The following is a 19,248-nucleotide window of genomic DNA, read 5'->3' as shown; positions in this document are numbered from 1 at the left end:
ATCTGCAACTGGAGAGTAGCCCCCACTTGCTGCAACTGGAGAAAGCCTGCTTGCAGCAATTAAACCTGTGCACCACAACTATTGAAGCCCATCTGCTCTAGGGCCCGTGCTCTGCAACAGCAGAAGCCACTGCAGCAGCAGAAGCCACCACAATGAGAAGCCCACTCACTGCAACTAGAGAAAGCCCATGTGCAGCAACAAAGACCCAGCATAGCCATAAATGAATAAATACAAATAAATATACATCCACATATATATGTATTTGCATATATAGTAATAGTATAATTACATTGACATATATCTGATAAATATACTAGATATTAGTATATTATATATAACAGATGCATATTGTAAGTTTTACCTGTTTCTTCAACTGGAAAGTTTTCTTTCAAAACTGTGGAATGTTGGGAATTCCCTGGTGGTCCAGTGGGTAGGACTCGGCACTTTCACTCTGGTGGCCTGGGTTCAATGCCTGGTCTGGGAACTAAGATCCCGAAAGCCAAGTAGTGAAGTCAGAAATAAATAAACCAATAAAACTGTGGAATGTCTTCCCTAGGTAATTTCTGAAGAAGAAATTTGGGGTTTATAGTCTGAAGCCTGCTGTAGCTGAAGAGCTATATATTTGTTCAAAGTTTCTCTAGGCAGCGCTTTACTACTTGTCTTATTATTGATTCCTTGGTCTTAAATCATTCTTCTCCGAGGCTGCTCCTTTACTTTTATAGGTTTAAATTTGGTGCATGATTACAGACTGGTGGGATTTTATTTGAAAATGACAAACACCTTATCACAGCTTTCATTCTGAGTACCATAGAGTCTCGCCATAGGGCACATAGTGACGCTTATGCCAAAGTCTCAATAAGCATATTGTCCAGAAAATTTTACTGGTTTCAAGTGTCATAAAACTAACTTAAACTAGCCTAGGGGGGAAAAATAGCTCATGTAACTGAAAAGGCCAGAAGCCGCAGCTTCAGGCCCAGGTGTCCAAGCCATGGTCAGGAATCTGACTCTGCTCTGTCAGCTTCACAGTCTCTGGCAGACTCTTGCCAGCTCACCTGCAGGAACGTGGCCACCATCAGCACCATCACGCTCCAGGCTGGCAGCTCCAGAGAAAGAGCCAGCATCTTCCTCAGCGTGGCTTGGATCCTGACTAGAGTCCAGCCTTGAGGAAGATGTGGCTTTGCTGTACCTGGGGTTGAGGAGCTGGTGGTAGGGGGAATGACCAGAGAGCATGGTCCCATTCAGAACAAAACCTCTTGCTAGTCAAGCTTTGTCATCGCCAACCTGACCTCATAGAATTTCATCTACACCGTGTTCCTACAGGTCCGGTGGGGACCTGCTGATGGGATGAGAAATCCTGAGACCACCATGTGTTTCACATCAAAGGCGACTTCCCATGGCCAGTAAAGTGGAGGGCAGGGGGCTGCAGATGGTCTCGGGCACAGGGTCCTCAGCAAAAACTCAAACAGGAGGACTCTTGAGGACTGTGTCATCCCCAGATGTCTATGGATGACCTTGGGGGGTGGAGTGGAGACAGGAGTGCAAGAGCACCCTGGAGAGACAGGACCCAGACTCAGCCAGGAATCTGGGGATCAGCGTGGCTGCCTCCTGGCTCCTCTGGCAGAGCACACCCTGGTTTACCAAACTTGAACCATACTGCTGCTTCTCTTCCCTTTACTTAGTCAATGGTCATTCACTCTTGTATTCAGTCTCTCAGTTGGGCAAGACTGAATTGAAGTAGGTCAAGTCTAGGGGTAGTGAAAGCTATTTGCAAGCACCCAGCTGTTTTCTGGTTAAATTCCATTTCGCATTTTATGAACCAACCAGGAAGCTAATTAGAACTTGAAAGAAAGAACTGTAAGATTGAAGATTTACCAAAAACTGGATAAATTAGATGGACCAGGTCTCCTTTAACCCCAAAATCCAAATGAACAACTTTTATGAACAGCTCAAGTGTGTTAAGTGTTAGTCGCTCAGTCGTGGCCCGACTCTTTGCGACCCCATGAACTGCAGCCCACCAGGTTCCTGTGTCCATGAGATTTCCCAGGCAAGGATACTGGAGTGGGTTGCCATTTCCTTCTCCAGGGGATCTTCTTGACCCAGAGTTCGAAGCCAGGTCTCCTACACTGCAGGCAGATTCTTTACTGACTGAGCTACAAGGGGAACCTAATTCTTTTTGGTTTTTGGCTGCACTGAGTGTTCATTGCAACACACAGGCTTTCTCTAGTTGCAGCGAGCAGGAACTACCCTTTGTTGCAGTGCTTGGGCTTCTCATTGTGGTGGGTTCTCTTGTTGCGGAGCACGGGCTCAGGAGTTGTGGCCCACAGGCTTAGTTTCTCTGAGGCATGTGGAATCTTCCCAGAGCACGTGGGATCTTCCTGGATCAGGGATCGAACCTATATCCCCTACACTGGCAGACAGATTCAACCACTGGACCCCCAGGGAAGTCCCGGGACCTCTTTTAAGTTCCAAAACCTAAAAGTAACATACAACTTGGTGGTTCTGTGTTCTGAATGTATCATCTTGATTTCTCACATTGAAAATCCTGGACATAATTTACCTTTTTCTAGGAGACATAGAATTACTACCCCACTTTGAGTTATGGTGACATCCTGGGAGCTGTTGAGGTAAAAGCCATTTGTTGTTGTTGTTCAGTTGCCCAGTCATGTCCAGCTTTTTTCGACCCCATGGGCTGCAGCACACCAGGCCTCCCTTTCCCTCACCATCTCCCAGAGTTTGCCCAAGTTCATGTTCCTTGCATTGGTGATGCCATCCAGTCATCTCAGCCTCTGACGCACTCTTCTCCTTCTGCCCTCAATCTTTCCCAGCATGAGGGACTTTTCCAATGAGTTGCATCAGATGACCAAAATCCTGGAGCTTCAGCTTCTGCATCAGAAAAAAGCCATCTGCCCAGCACCAAATAGCCCCTTCCCGAGCTTCTGAGATCTAGTGACTGTGTTCTATAGTCTCCATCCTGTCGTTTGAGATCCATGGCTCCTCCATGCTGTGGTCAGTGTGTCTCCCCCCTCTGCCCTGTCACCCCCACCCCCAGGCCCTTCCAGACTGTGGGAATTAAGCTCAACATCTACATGTGTTAGAGTCTTCTGTGAGGAAGATGGTCTCTTCTCCCTGCTTTATGTATTTACTCACTCACATATCTATATCAGCATGGACTTAGTATATTTTACACTCTGGGTCATAATCCTTTCTTTTTTTATTTTTATTTTGCCTGCACTAGGTCCTCATTGCAGCATGAGGGTTTCTCCTGTGGCTGTGCATGGACTTAGTTGCCCCATGGCATGTGGGATCTTAGTTTCCCGATCAGGGATTGAACCTGTGTCCTCTGCATTGGAAGGCGGATTCTTAACCACTGAACCAGCAGGAATGTCCCTCATTATCTGTTTTGTTGCTCAAATTCTTCTAGCCTCGGCCTCTGGGAGCTCTTTCAGGCTGGTTGCCGTGCCCTTAAGCATCTCCCCATACTTTTGCTCTGGGCACTTCTTTACTGTCTGCTATTACGAGATTCTCCAGGCTTAGCAGGTATTCCCCACTCCCCCCTCCCAGCCCCAGAATCAAAGACCTTTTTACTTACACTACTTTTGCCAACTGTTCAGCTCAGTCGGCGGTGAACACCTACCGTGAGTGGCAGGCACTCTGCTGAGTGCCTGGCACAGACAGTGACTGGCTAGTAAATGTTTAACAACCAGCTCTCTGAAAAATGTAAAGGATGCACATGTATAGCATAAGATTTAATGATATCAAGAATGTGTAACACCTTCTTTCCAAATAACGAGAAATACAGTACTCTTTCCTGTAAATTCCACACAGCCAGCTGAACCTCACAGAATGCTTTCATTGACTTTTGTTGAATTCTTGTATCCATAGCCAATTTCTTGTTGTAACTGATGAATGAGAGAGCTCCCAACCTGAGCACTGGTGGATATTTGGGGGTATTTTGGATATATTTGCATTTATGAGTAATGCAAGTAAAAAAGAAAGACATTGGAACTTCCCACATTCATCAGTGACCTGACTTTTTTTTTCTGCATCAGAGAATAGTTTTCAAGTACTAAAGGAATGTTCCCTCAATTTTTTGTGCTACCTATTACGTAATGGCTGAGGCACAGCATGCCTTTTTATCATCTGCACTGTTAAGATTTCCCCCGTTACCTTCTTAAGTCTAGGCAATCAGCAAAACAAACAAAAAAAATCAAGCTCTATGTAAACCACTATTATTAAACCTATTTATAAAAGTTTTGGGCTTCCCAGGTGGCGGTAGTGGTAAATAAACTTCCTGCCAGTGCAGGAGACATAAGAGATATAAATTCGATCGCTGGGTCGGGATGATCCCCTGGAGGAGGGCATGGCAACCCACTCCAGTGTTCTTGCATGGAAAAATCCCATGGACAGAAGAGCCCGACAGGCTCCAGTCATGGGATTGCAAAGAGTCAGACACGACTGAGCGTCTGAGCACATACACATAGGTTACTTACCGTAATTTTGAAAATAAAAAACAACTTCTCTCTCTCCCTGTCTGAGCTCCACTCCTGCATGCTGACTGCCAGACGCTGGTGTCCAGCCAAGTGTTCCAGGGTCTCCTTGGCTCTGATTGGCTCGCTTGCCCCACCAGTGCACCAATCAGTGCGCCAAGGAGTGTGATTGGCAGATGGCTGAGCCCCACCCACAGCAATGGACTGAGCCTGGGAGAGAGGTTCCTGAAATTTCCAAAGGGCCGAGTGGGTTCTGGCCTGTTCTCACTTGAGGCATGAGATATGACCACTCCTTTTAGCACCTTGGCAGTTAGTGGGCAGGGAGGCACATCTGCCTTAGCATCCCAGCATGAAAGGAAAGTCTTCCACCACTACTGTGGTCTCTAGATTTGTTTTCTAGCTAGCAGAGCTGAAACATACTTGAATTTACCCCTTCCCACCTTCAGCCCATTCATTCGATAAAACTTTATTAAACCAATGGGAAAAAATGATAGGAATGATTGAGGTGAGACAGCCCCAGAGGGGAGGAAGGGAGAGGATGGACAGAGAAGTCAGCACAGGAAGAAGCAGGGCATCTCAGCTTCTGAAAGGAGAGAAGAGAGCTTAGGCAGAGACAGAGGTGCCCACAGTGGAGAGAAATTTTAATCTACATGTAAGGTAGCGGAGTTCTGGAACACCACCAAGTCCATTCCTGAAACAGGTTTCAGTAGGGCCCAGAGGCTGGCTGCTAGTCGCTCAGTCTCGTCAGCTCTGTGACCCCGTGGACTGTAACTTGCCACCCTCCTCTGTCCTTGGAATTCTCCAGGCAAGAATACTGGAGTGGGTAGTCATTCCCTTCTCCAGGGTATCTTCCCAACCCAGTGATGGAGCCCGAATCTTCCACATTGCAGACCGAGTCTTTACCTTCTGAGCCACCAAGGAAGCCCAGGGCCAGTGTCGTTATAAATGCTGGAGCAGGGACTTCCTGGTGGTCCAGTGGTTAAGGATTTACCTTGCAATGCAGGGGACTGGGGTTTGATCCCTGGTCAGGGAACTAAGATTCCACATGCTGCGGGGCAACTAAGCCTGAGTGCCACACCTAGAGAGCCCACGCGCCACAACTAAAGGGTCCGCTCGCAACAACAACAAAAGATCTCGCATGATGCAACTAAGGCCTGATGCAGCACCCCCAAAAATTTCTGGGCCCGGTGTCCCCAGGCAATTGGAGTTTAATTTCCTCAAACACTGCTCTCACTGACTCCAAAAAAAGCCTTTGGGGGAATTCACCGGATTCTTGACTTGGCTGGGAAAAGCTGTAGCTAAAAGACTGGTTTGGGAGCCCAAGCGAGTGGAGAAACTTCCTCTTGAACACAGTCCAGCTGGAGTTATAGGAAGTTCTGTCTGCCAGTGCTCCCATTTCGGAAGCCTTCTGTCCTGTTTCTCATTATGTGTCCCTGTCTGGGGAAAGAGACACGTGATCCCACACAGGCAGCGAACCTTTAAACTTAGCTTCTTACTTGAAAAGTGTGTTGTTTTTTCCTTCCAAGAGTCTAGGGGGAGGGGTGGGGATGGGTGATAAGAAAGGAGAGAGAAACAGAGAGGGAAAGAGCTCATCAAACTCCAATCCCACCACCCCCTCCACCATCGCCTGAGCTTGGTCAGCTTCTTAACCCAGCAGTCCCCCAACCTTTTGGTCACCAGGGACCAGTTCCATAGAAGACAGTTTTACCATGGACTCAGGTGGCAGGAGGGTGGGCTGGGGGATGGTTTCAGGATTTCTGAAGTGTGTTACATTTATTGTGCACTTTATTTCTATTATTATTACATCAGTCCCACCTCAGATCATCAGGCATTAGATCCTGGAGGTCGGGGACCCCTGGCTTAACCTCTCCAAGCCTCATTTGTAAACCGGGCACAAAGAGATCTCCTCCCCCTATCGTGAGGAAGATGAGTAAAGTACAATAAATGGTAGCACTCCCGATGTCATGTCTTAACCACTAGGCAAGGGGAGAAACTGCCATGACAGCATCAAGCCAAGACAAAGCCAGGTGTCAGCACCTCTCTCAGCGTTTGCTTCTCCCGGTTTAGATAGATCTTGATGTGCTCTCTGTTGAAAGTAGCTATAAACATCTGCTGGGGTCCCTCGATAGATATTTATGGAGTATCTGCCAAGAATAGGGTGTGGTGAGTGTTGAGGATCACAGGCTAATGAGCCAGCCGGGGTGCCTGCCACCCCATAGCTCTTGGCTTTGGGGGGCAGATGCAGTAGGAATGCCAGAAAGACACGCAGTGTGGATGTAAAGAAAGCAGGCCATGGGGTCCTGGAGAGCTGGGCTTGAATCTCGGAGATTTGTTAATTCATTCTTTCAACCAGTACTTTTTAAAACAATATTTATTTATGGTTGCACTGAGTCTTCATTGCTGCCCACGGGCTTTCTCTAGTTATGGTGCGTGGGGGCTACTCATTGCAGTGGCTTCTCTTGTTGCAGGGCATGGACTCTAGACACACAGGCTTCATTAGTTGTGGTTCGAGAGCTCTAGAGCATGGGCTCAGTAGTTGTGGAGCACGGACTTCGTTGCCTTGAAGCATGTGGGATCTTCCCGGACCAGGGATTGAACCCGTATCCCCTGCATTGGCAAGCAGATTCTTAATGGCTGGGCCACTAGGGAAGTCCCTACTCTGTACGTACCAAGGGTTTATTCCAGGTGCTGAAGATACAGTGTTGAGCAAGATGGACAAAACGCTCTTATGTCTTAGAGATGGCATTCTACCAGCTCAGCCGCTCACTACCAAATCTATGATCTTGGGAAGGTCACTAGGTCTTACTCAGCCTCAGGCTCATCACAGGATGTTAGGTGTATTAAGTGAGGTAATGGATGCAAATCTCTTGGCAGGGTGCTTGGCATGAAGGCTGTACCCAACAGATGGTGGTGCAGTGACGTGCAGTGTGATCCATGTGGGGATCACCATCCCAGATTTGAGGAGAGTCTGGGAAGGCTTCCTGGAGGAAGTGCCTTATATGATGAAACCTAGGACAGCAGTCACGTCTCTGGGACAGAAGGGTGGAGACCACCCCAGCTGCTCGTAACCTCCCCTGACCCTCTTGTCTGCCTCTGCAGGTCTCCTTCCCATGGGCAGCGGGCCCAGCACCTTGGCCCAGGCCACAGCCATCTCGGGCCACCCAGCAGCCGAACCAGTCACCCTCGCCACCGCAGGTCCCCTTCCACCCGGGCATCCGGCCAGTGCCAGTGCAGAGGAGCTGGTCCCAGGGCTTCCCCAGGCCCACCATGGTCCCGCCTGCCTCTCACAAGCGGCCCACGAGTGCCAGCGGGAAGATGTTCTCCTTCATGGTGGACGGCGCTGCCCACGGGGTTCCCATCATCAAACAAGGTACTCAGGGGCGCTTCCGTGGTGGCTTCGGGGATGGGCTCATGGCCAGGAGGATGGGTCTCAGTCTTTGCTTAATTTCTCCGAGTGCAAGATTATCAATTGTAAAAAAAACAATTGGGATAAACAGAAAACAGTGAAAGATCTCATACTTACCATCTGGACTGCACCCTGTTGACTTTTTGGTACAAATCCCTCCAGATTTTGTACCCATCCACACATATCAGTCAGTACCTCTGCAATGAATGTGTGTGTACGTGTGTGTGTACATATACATGAATATATATATGAATGTGTATCAGAATCTATATTTATATACTTTGACAGAAATATGGATAACTGAAATCCCTCTTGCCTTCAGAGGTTTTAAATATTTTATTACCATCTTGCAAGTTAGAGGAGACAGAGGCTTACGGAGAAAATTACTTCTCTAGAGGTAATACATTCAATCTAATCTCACCTGATGTTTTTTGGTGAAATTTAAGGCTGTTTATCTCGAGGACTGTCACTCGCAGCCTGGTCACTTTGGGGACACAAAGCCATCACGGATTCATTTCCCCCTCCTCCGCCCCAGAAGGCTTCATGGCATTTCGGGAGGAGGCTTCCTGTCTGTCATCATCCTCTCAGCCTTGCCAGCCTCATTGGCAGAGTAGATAGGTCTACGTAGCCCCTGGCATGATTCCCAGATTTCCTGTGTGGCCGCTGTCAAGAAGGTCCCATTCTCTGTCCTCTGGGTCCCAGCCCTAGACCCCTCTGAGTCCCCAGATCTCTCAACGGCTCCACACACTCCCCTGGTCTCCGTCAGGACCACTCACCTAGTCACCTCACTCAGCCATTCAAGTAATAGTTATTAGGCTACTCTGAAGGTAGTGAGTTATCTCAATTGATTGTTCACAGTCAGTTACAGGTCAGATCAGTTCAGTTGCTCAGTTGTATCTCACTCTTTTCGACCCCATGGACTGTAGCACGCCAGGCCTCCCTGTCCATCACCAACTCCCAGAGCTTGCTCAAACTCACGTGCATCAAGTCTGTGATGCCATCCAACCATCTCATCCTCTGTCGTCCCCTTCTCCTCCTCCCTTCAGTCTTTCCCAGCATCAGGGTCTTTTCCAGTGAGTCAGTTCTTTGCATCAGGTGGCCATAAGTATTGAGGTTTCAGCTTCAGCATCTGTCCTTCCAATGAATATTCAGGACTGATTTCCTTTAGGATTGACTAGTTTGATCTCCTTGCTGTGCAAGGGACTCTCAAGAGTCTTCTCCAACACCATGGTTCAAAAACATCAATTCTTTATCACTGAGCTTTATTTATAGTCCAACTCTCACATCCATACTTGACTGCTGGAAAAACCATAGCTTTGACTATATGCACTTTTGCCAGCAAAGTAATGTCTCTACTTTTTAATATACTGTCTAGGTTGGTCACAGCTTTTCTTCCAAGGAGCAAGCGTATTTTAATTTCACGGCTGAACTCACCATCTGCAGTGATTTTGGAGCCCAAGAAAATAAAGTCTCTCATGTTTTCATTGTTTCCCAAATGGAAACATTGGGACCAAATGCCATGATTTTAGTTTTTTGAATGTTGAGTTTTAAGCCAACCTTTTCACTCTCCTCTTTCCCTTTCATCAAGAGGCTCTTTAGTTCTTCACTTTCTGCCATAAGAGTGGTATCATCTGCATATTTGAGGTTATTGATGTTTCTCCTGACAATCTTGATTCCAGCTTGTGCTGCATCCAGCCCAGCATTTCACATGATGTACTCTGAATATAGGGCTTCCCTTGTGGCTCAACTTGTAAAGAATCTGCCTGCAATGTGAGAGACTTGGGTTTGATCTCTGGTTGGGAAGATCCTGGTTGGGAACTATACAAAAAAGATCTTCACAACCCAGATAATCACAATGGTGTGATCACTCACCTAGAGCCAGACATCCTGGAAAGTGAAGTCAAGTGGGCCTTAGGAAGCATCACTACAAACAAAGCTAGTGGAGGTGATGGAATTCCAGTTGATTTATTTCAAATCCTAAAATATGATGCTGTGAAAGTGTGGCACTCAACATGCCAGCAAATTTGGAAAACTCAGCAGTGGCTGGAAAAAGTCAGTTTTTATTCCAATCCCAAAGGAAGGCAATGCCAAAGAATGTTCGAACTATCACACAATTGCACTTTTCTCACCCGGTAGCAAAGTAATGCTCAAAATTCTCCAAGCCAGGCTTTAACAGTACATGAACAAAGAACTTGCAGATGTTCAAACTGGACTTAGAAAAGGCAGAGGAACCAGAGATCAAATTGTCAACATCTGTTGGATCATCGAACAAGTGAAAGAGTTCCAGAAAAACATCTACTTCTGCTTTATTGACTGCCAAAGCCTTTGACTATGTGTCACAACAAACTGTGGAAAACTCTTAAAGAGACGGGAATACCAGACCATCTTACCTGCCTCCTGAGAAATCTGTACGCAGGTCAAGAAGCAGCAGTTAGAAACGGACATGGAACAATGGACAGGTTCTAAGTTGGGAAAGGAGTACATCAAGGCTGTATATTGTCACCCTGCTTATTTAACTTACATGCAGAGTGAAAGTGAAAGTCGCTCAGTCATGTCTGACTCTTTGGGACCCCATAGACTATACAGTCCATGGAATTCTCTAGGCCAGAGTACTGGAGTGGGTAGCTTTTCCCTTCTCCAGGGGATCTTCCCAGTTCAGTTCATTTCAGTTCAGTCTCTCAGTCATGTCTGACTCTTTGTGACCCCATGAACTGCAGCACGCCGAGCCTCCCTGTCCATCACCAACTCCTGGAGTTTACTCAAACTCATGTTCATTGAGTCAGTCATGCCATCCAACCATCTCATCCTCTATCATCCCCTTCTCCTGCCTTCAATATTTACCAGCATCAGGATCTTTTCAAATGAGTCAGTTCTTTGCATTAGGTGGTCAAAGTCAGTTCTTTGCATCAGGCGGCCAAAGTCAGTTCTTTGCATCAGGCTTGACTGGGGCTGGAGGATCCACTTCTAAGATAGCATGCTCACATAGCTGTGAGCAGGAGGCCTCATTTCCTCACCATGGGGTTCTCCCCAGAGAGTGGCTCCAGTGTTCTCATGAACATCAGTCTGCAACTGGCTCCTCCTGAACAAGTGATCCAGGAGAGCAAGGTGGAAATTGCAACATCTCCTGTGACCAAGCCTCAGTAGTCACTCTGTCATTGCTGCAGTGTCTTATTGGTTACATAAGGCATCCCTCTCCAGGATGGGAGAAGACTGCACAGGGCTGAAGACTTGGATACTTAGTTGCAGCTGCATAGTTCTAGAGTCTGCTTCCTGCCTGCAGAAGCTTGTGGGTCCAAAAGCTTCTTTTACATCTGTCAGTCTGTCGGTCTGCGTTGCCAGTGCTTCTTATTCGGTCTGCGTTGCCAGTGCTTCTTATTTGGGTTCATCCTATTAGGTGAAACCCATGTTGTTGTTTAGTCGCTCAACTGTGTTCAACTCTTTGCAACCCCATGGACTGCAGCATGCCAGGCTTCCCTGTCCTTCACCACCTCTTGGAGCTTGCTCAAACTCCTGTCCATTGAGTTGGTGAGGCCATCCAATCATCTCATCCTCTGTTGTCACCTTCTCCTCCTGCCTTCTATTTTTTCCAGCATCTGGGTCTTTTCCAATCGGCTCTTCCCATCAGGTGGCCAAAGTATTGGAGCTTCAGCATCAGTCCTTCCAATGAAAATTCAGGGTTGATTTCCTTTAGCATTAACTGGTTTAATCTCTTTGCAGTCCAAGGGACTCTCAAGAATCTTCTCCAACACCACAGTTCAAAAACATCAGTTCTTCAGTGGTCAGGCTTCTTTATGGTCCAACTCTCACATCCATACTTGACTACTGGAAAAACTATAACTTTGACTAGATGGGCCTTTGTCAGCAAAGTAATGTCTCTGCTTTTTAATACATTATCTAGGTTTGTCATGGCTTTTCTTCCAAGGAGCAAGTGTCTTTTAATTTCATGGCTGCAGTCACCATCTGCAGTGATTTTGGAACCCAAGAAAATAGTGTCTCTCACTGTTTCCATTGTTTCCCCATCTATTTGCCATGAAGTGATGGAACCAGATGCCACAATCTTCGTTTTTTGAATGTTGAGTTTTAAGCCAGCATTTTCACTCTCCTCTTTCACTTTCATCAAGAGGCTCTTTAGTTCCTCTTTGCTTTCTGCCATTAGGGTGGTGTCATCTGCATATCTGAGGTTATTGATATTTCTCCCAGCAATCTTGATTCCAGCTTGTGCTTCATCCAGCCCTGCATTTCCCATGATGTACTCTGCATATAAGTTAAAAAAGCAGGTTGACAATGGCCTAAATCCATGCTCACAGGTTTTTTTTGACACAAGCCCTTCCACCTTGGGCTTCTGCCAAGATTGCCCAAGCTTCTTAGAAGCCCAGTGCCTAGACCAAACGTCCTCTGGGACACTACCCTGAGTCTGTGTTCTTAACACAGGATTTTTACAGTCACTTCAGTTTCTTCTTTAGATTGTGTTTTCTTGAGAGCACCCTTGATTTGATCTTTACCCAGAGTCTGTTTCTTACGTGTCATTTGCCCACCTGCACAGGCAGGGAATGTTCAAGCCCAGAGCACTGAGTCCTGATTGAACAGCCCTTTCTTTAACTGTCTCTGCCCCTCACATGGGCTTCCCAGGTGGTAAAGAAACCACCTGCCAGTGCAGGCAGTGCAAGAGATACGGGTTCAATCCCTGGGTCAGGAAGATCCCCTGGAGTAGGAATGCAACCCCCTCCAGTATTTCTTGCCTGGAAAATTCCATGGACAGAGGAGCCTGGAGAGCTACACTCCCTGGGGCTGCAAAGAGACATGACTGAGTGACTGAACACCCCTTCACATTTCACTGTAAATAAGTAGTGAGAAGTAGCCAGGTGCGCCTTCCACAACTCTTGCCTGGAGCTCTCTTTAACTTGATCAGTCAGCTCGTCAGGAACATTTTCTCTTCCCACATGATGACAAGCAGTGTGCTATTAAAACTTCTGCCACCACCTAACAAGGATCCCTTGACCCCAGTAACATTTTCCTCACTTTCCTGGAAATCTCCCCTCACTGCCTCCTCCTAACAAACCTTTGAGCTCCTACTAACAAACCTTCTAACAGGCCTTCTCTAAGGCTCTTGGCAAAAGTCCTCCAGCTTCTGGCAACTGTTCCACCCCAAACCACTCCACCATTTAGGGATTTTGTTAAATTTTGCACCAATCCTGCTGCCAAAAATCAGTATTCACTACTCATTGCATCATGACAAGTTATGCCAGGATGTAAGGGTCTAAAACAACAGTCAGGGGTGTCCCTGACGGCTCAGTGGTGAAGAATCCTCCTGCTAAAGGAGGAGACACAGTTCTGTCCGTGGTCTGGAAAGATCCCTCATGCCACAGAACAGCTAAGCTCGTGCACCACGACTATTGAGCCTGTGCTCTAGAGTCCACAAGCCGAAACTACTGAAGCCCAAAAGCCCTAGAGCTTGTGATCTGCAACAAGAGAAGCCACTGCAGTGAGAAGCCCACACACCACAGCTAAAGAGTAGCCCCCACTCCCTGCAACTAGAGAAAGCCCAAGCACAGCAATCAAGACCCAGCACAACCAAATAAATAAATATTTTTAAAATAAAACAGCAGTAAGCATTTACTATCTCACAGTTTCTCTGAGTCAGGAATTTGGGACTGGCTGAGCTGGGTGATTTTGACTTAGGATTTCTCATGAGGTTGCTATCATGGTCTCAGCTAGGGCTGTGGTCATCAGGAGGCCCTCCTGGGGCTGAAGGACCCATCTCTGTGATGGTTCCCTCCACGGCTTTTAGTAGGAGGCCTCAGTTCTTCACCAGGTGGACCTGTCCATAGGCTGCTTGAGTGTCCTTGTGACACAACTGCTGACTCCTCCAGACAAGTGGTCTTGGACAGTAAGGCAGAAGCCATAATGTCTTTTATGACCTAGTCTCAGGCCAACATAGGTCTGTATAGTTAAAGTTAGTTATGGTTTGTATAGCTTGACTGTATACAGATGTGAGAGTTGGACCACAAAGAAGGCTGAGCGCCAAAGAATTAATGCTTTTGAACTGTGGTACTGGAGAAGACTTTTGAGAGTCCCTTGGACAGCAAGGAGATCATACCAGTCAATCCTAAAGGAAATCAACCCTGAATATTCATTGGAAGAACTGATGTTGGAAAGGATTGAGAACAAGAGGAGAAGGGGGCAACAGAGGATGAGATGGTTGGATGGCATCATTGATTCAATGAACATGAGTTTGAACAAACTTTGGGAGATAGTGATGGACAGGGAAGCCTGGCATGCTGCAGTCCATGGGGTCGCAAAGAGTCAGACACAACTGATCAACTAAACAACAACTGTAATCAGTGGATTTTGCCATCAGTTTTTCCAATGCCGTGTTGAAACTGGGGCTTCTCTAAGGGATGTACTCTCCCCTGGAGAAGTGAAGGAAGAATCCTATGGCTTAGAGGCCTTCACATCTTCCTGGGGCTCTATCCCCTCAGCCTCCCAGCCAGATCTCATCTGTTTCCATACATTCACCCTGACTTCCCTGACACTCCGTCCTCTGAGAAGGGCTTTCAACTTCCCATGTGATGGAGAGCTCCTTCCTGTCTGGGCCTCTCTACTCCACTCTTTGGAGCCCTCTATGCTCCAGTCCTCCAGGCTGTTTTCTATAAAACATCTATTTTTGAGGGTTCTGGAAAAAACCCGTCCCCTCTTAACGAAGCTGGGGTTTTCAAATAAAATTGGTGTACTGTTAGACTGTTGCCTTGCTATAGATTTGAAAAATCCTAATGAAAACCCAAAGCCAAGGACTTATTTATCGTAGGCCAGGTCAGGGTTTCTCCGTCTCGGCACGGTGACATTTGGGACTGGATAACTCCTTGTTGTGGGATCTGTCCTGTTCACTTTAGAACATTTAGCAACATCCCTGGCTCCTTCCCACTTGATACCAGCAGCAACCCCACCCCCCTGACCCTCCAACTGTGATACTCAGAAATTTCTTCAGTCTTTGCCAGAAGTCAAAACATCATTGTGCTTGAAGGCTAAATCACCCCCATTCTAACTTAATAGTCATCCTTCCTTTCCCACAAGGCAATAAAACCTCAGCTCCAAAACCACCAAATCTTAATGGCAAGAGCTCATGGGAGGTGGAGAATTACTGAGAACAGAAAATACATTGGGTGAATTTTTTTTTTTAATTTTATTTTATTTTATTAGTTGGAGGCCAATTACTTCAACAGAGTGAAATAAGCCAGAAAGATAAAGAACATTACAGCATACTAACACATATATATGGGATTTAGAAAGATGGGTGAATTTTTTAAAATAGCATCTGATTTATATATATTTTTTTCTCCCAGTAGTGGGATCCTGTGAACCTAACATTGGTAACCTGCTTTTTGAAATTCAATAATATATCATAAATGTCTTCCCACTTCAGTAAATTTACTGCGTAGAGGTTAGGAGACGTTGGGCTCAGAATCCAACAAACCTGGGCTCATACCCACTTTCCAGCTGTGTGTCCTTGAGTAGGTGACTTGGCATCTCTGTACCTCATACCACTCACTTAGGAAATGGAAACAGGAATGTTGTTGTTCAGTCACTAAGCTGTGTCTGACCCTTTGCGACCCCATGGACTGTATCACGCCAGGCTTCCGTGTCCTTCACTAGAGATGGAAATAGTAATGCCTATCTCTCCAGGTTGTCATGAAGACAAAATCAGATCCTGCCTGTAAGTGCCAAGCACAGTACTTGATGCATACTGAGCACTCAATAAATGTTAAAATTTTTAAAAATTAAATGATCATCTACCCACGATTGTCATTTAACTTTTATTTACAATTTACCGTGTGTAGCAACGTCTTGAAGACACAGTTAACATATGTAACTTTAGTCTGTATTTTCCACATCTGCTATAGATGTGTTATCATACTTTCATAATTTAAAAAAAATTTTTTCAAAAGAAATGACAAAAAAATAAGACACAGTTAAGGTGCACACTTGCTGCCCCTTTGTGGACTGATGATTATTGGATGAGCACCAGGACAAGCCAGCTTCCCTTGTGGCTCAGCTTTTAAAGAATCTGCCTGCAATGAGGGAGACCTGGGTTCAATTGCTGAGTTGGGAAGATCCCCTGGAGAAGGGAAAGGCTACCCACTCCAGTATCCTGGCCTGGAGAATTCCATGGACGTATAGTCCATGGAGTCGCAAAGAGTCAGGCATGACTGAGTGACTTTCACACACACCAGGACAGGCAGTGGGTTGTTAAAATACTGAAGTAACTCCTCTGCTGTTTAGCAAATAGCTCCTGCTGGAAACTTCTTAAAGTGCCTCTGTCCCCACCTCTGCCATCCCACCCAATCCCCCAGCCCTCCTGGCCCTCCCCACGAGGATCTCCACAGGATCCAGCAGGCAGAAGGGTCTGTTTTGAACTGAGTTAAACCGGTTTGGTCAGACGTGGCCCTTAGGTCCTTTTTGATAAATAATATGAATAGGAACAAGGGAAACAGGAAGAGCTCTGAAGATAGCTCAGTCCCACAGTTGTGCACGACTCTGTGACCCCGTGGACTGTAGCCTGCTAGGCCTCTCTGTCCATAGAATTTTCCAGGCAAGAATACTGAGTGGGTTGCCATTTCCTGCTCCAGTGTTGATAAATAATAGTAGCCTGTAAAGATATTTGGGGCAGGTGAGGGGAAGCTGCCCCAGCGCCTCCCAGCCTGGGTGTAAGGAAAGCGAGTCTCAGAGCACGTTCTGCCCCACAAAGACTTTGAGTGACCACATCTTCTGCAGCAGAGGGATCCCGTCGTTCAGCCTCTTTTATAGGTTTGATGATGTCCCCCTCCGACCATCAACTCACAGGGCCTCAGAGCATCTGGAGTCACCCCTAGAGACAGCAGCAGATGCCAGAGCTTTAAGCCGAGACTGGACACTCGCCCCATTAGGGTCAGACTCCAGGGCCTGTCCCATGGCACAGGCCAGGCAATCCCTTCCTCCACTGGACCCCTGGGAGCTGGTTTCTAGCGTTCAGCATGCCAAGTAACAGGCCACGCTGTTACCAGTAAGAACACATTTCTGACCTTCGGGAGGCACAGCTTCCTCTGGTCTATGGCCTGTCTAATGCAGTGCTGCCTGGCCACACCAGGACTGAGGACCGCAGATTCGGGATCTGACCGCCTCTAGCCTGAAAGTTAAATGACCTGGATGCATATAGCCCCAAGCGCACTATGCTGAATATTTAGAAACTGATCTGCAGGCCTGTGACAGTCCTTGATGCATGAAAGGGCCCAGAATTTGGCTGCACGTTATCATCAAACCTGTACCAGGAGAGGATTTTTTTTTTTTTTAAATAGGCTGTGTCCACTGGAGGTTCTAGGATCCACAGACGTGTTTAAAAGCTTGGTAGGGTGGGAATCATTGACTCTGAAGTGCATAAATAAAAAATGCAGAAGCCAAATGAATAAATGATGGAATAAATGGCCACAAACGCGTCGGTGCATGCTTCATTCATCATTCATGTTAACACCCATTAAAGTTTCACCGCCTTTGAAAACAATTGGATCAGTTTCTCACTTCACAAGAAGATAAGACTGTGCAGTGACTGCCCAGATACCAGAGAGTCCGTTGGAAATTTAAAATACACTACTTGGAGCCAAGTGGTTTCACAAGCAGAATTATGGAAATCTTTACAAAAGTTTCTACCCCCCCCCAAAAAAAAAATTTATTCATTCTTGATGTGAATTGTGATATGTCTGATATGATTCAGAGTGAGATCCCCAAACATAATGCCACATCCCCCAAAAGTCATGTAAACAGCCCTTGTAATAATGGGATTAATAAGAAAACACTCAGGAAAGCTTGCATGTCTATCAAGTGGGTCCTAGTTAATACATCAGGTACAGTTGTATAGTGGAGCACAATGCTATCATTAAAAAGAACCTAGGACAGGGACTTCCCTGGTGGTCCAGTGGTTAGGGACCTGCCTCCCAATGCAGCAGATGGGGGTTTGATCCCTGATCAGGGAACTAAGCTCCCACGTGGCGAGGGGCAGCTAAGCCTGCACACCACAACTAGTGAGCCCCCGTGCGCTGGAGCCCACTCACCACAACTGGAGAGAAGCCCGCTCACCCACATGTAAGACCCAACTCAGCCAAAAAGAAATAAATATTTTTAAGAATTCATTTGAATCAGTTCTAATGAGATGGATGAAACTGGAGCCCATTATACAGAGTGAAGTAAGTCAGAAAGATAAAGAACATTACAGTATACTAACACATATATACGGAATTTAGATAGATGGTGGCGATAACCCTATATGCAAAACAGAAAAAGAGACACAGAAATACAGAACAGACTTTTGAACTCTGGGGGAGAACGTGAGGGTGGGATGTTTTGAAAGAACAGCATGTATATTATCTATGGTGAAACGGACCACCAGCCCAGGTGGGCTACATGAGTCAGGTGCTCAGGCCTGGTGCACTGGGAGGACCCTGAGGAGTCGGGTGGGGAGGGAGGTGGGAGGGGGGATCGGGATGGGGAATACATGTAACTATATGGCTGATTCATGTCAATGTATGACAAAACCCACTGAAATGTTGTAAAGTGATTGGCCTCCAACTAATAAAATAATATTAAAAAAAAAAAAAAAAAAAAAAAAAAGAAATAAATATTTTTAAAAAGAACCAAGTACAACTACAAATGCTGATTTTTTTAATTTTTTTTTTATTGTTAGGTGAAAAGTAAGCTGGAGAAAAATCTCTGTTATGTAAATCCATTTTTGTTTTTGTTTGTTGGCCGTGGGATCTTAGTTCCCCAACCAGGGATTGAACCCGAGCCCTTGGCAGGGAAAGCAGAGTCCTAACCACTGGACAGCCAGGGAATTCCCCCATTTTTGTTTTTTGTTAAAAATAGGACTAGGGACTTGCCGGTGGTCCAGTGTTAAGACTTCACCTTCCAATGCAGGGGGTATGGGTTTGATCCCTGATAGGGGAGTTAAGATCCCATGTGACTCATGGCCAAAAAACTGAAGCACAAAACAGAAGCAATATTATAATGAGTTCAATAAAGACTTAAAAAGGAAAAAAGGTCAACCTCAAAAAAAAAAATCTTAAATAAGAGATGTGATTGCAATTTAAAAAATAGCTGGACTTCCGTGGTGTCATAGTAGATAAGAATCTGCCTGCCAGTGCAGGAGACACGGGTTCAGTCCCTGGTCTGCAGAGATTCCACATGCCATGGAGCCACCAAGCCCATGGGCCACAACTACTGATCCCACCTGCTGCAGCTACTGAACCTGCGCTCCCTAGAGCCCGTGCTCTGCAACAGGAGAAACCACTGCAATGAGAAGTCCACGCACCACAACTAGAGAGTAGCTCCCAC

General features: G+C 46.4%; 1 protein-coding gene across 1 annotated transcript in view; it reads left to right on the top strand.

Moving 5' to 3' along the window:
* The window catches only part of FHAD1 (forkhead associated phosphopeptide binding domain 1), a 171,084-nt gene that overhangs the window by 44,432 nt on the left and 107,404 nt on the right, over nt 1–19,248 (top strand). The window contains exon 4 of the mRNA XM_065937152.1: nt 7,587–7,857. Coding sequence (XP_065793224.1) covers nt 7,587–7,857 — 271 coding nt within the window. The remainder of the gene's footprint in view (nt 1–7,586; nt 7,858–19,248) is intronic.

The sequence above is a fragment of the Muntiacus reevesi genome, chromosome 5 (genome assembly GCF_963930625.1).
Source record: "Muntiacus reevesi chromosome 5, mMunRee1.1, whole genome shotgun sequence".
NCBI lineage: Eukaryota > Metazoa > Chordata > Mammalia > Artiodactyla > Cervidae > Muntiacus > Muntiacus reevesi.
Note: the sequence above shows the minus strand (reverse complement) of the source record. Positions and strands in the feature narration are given on the sequence as shown.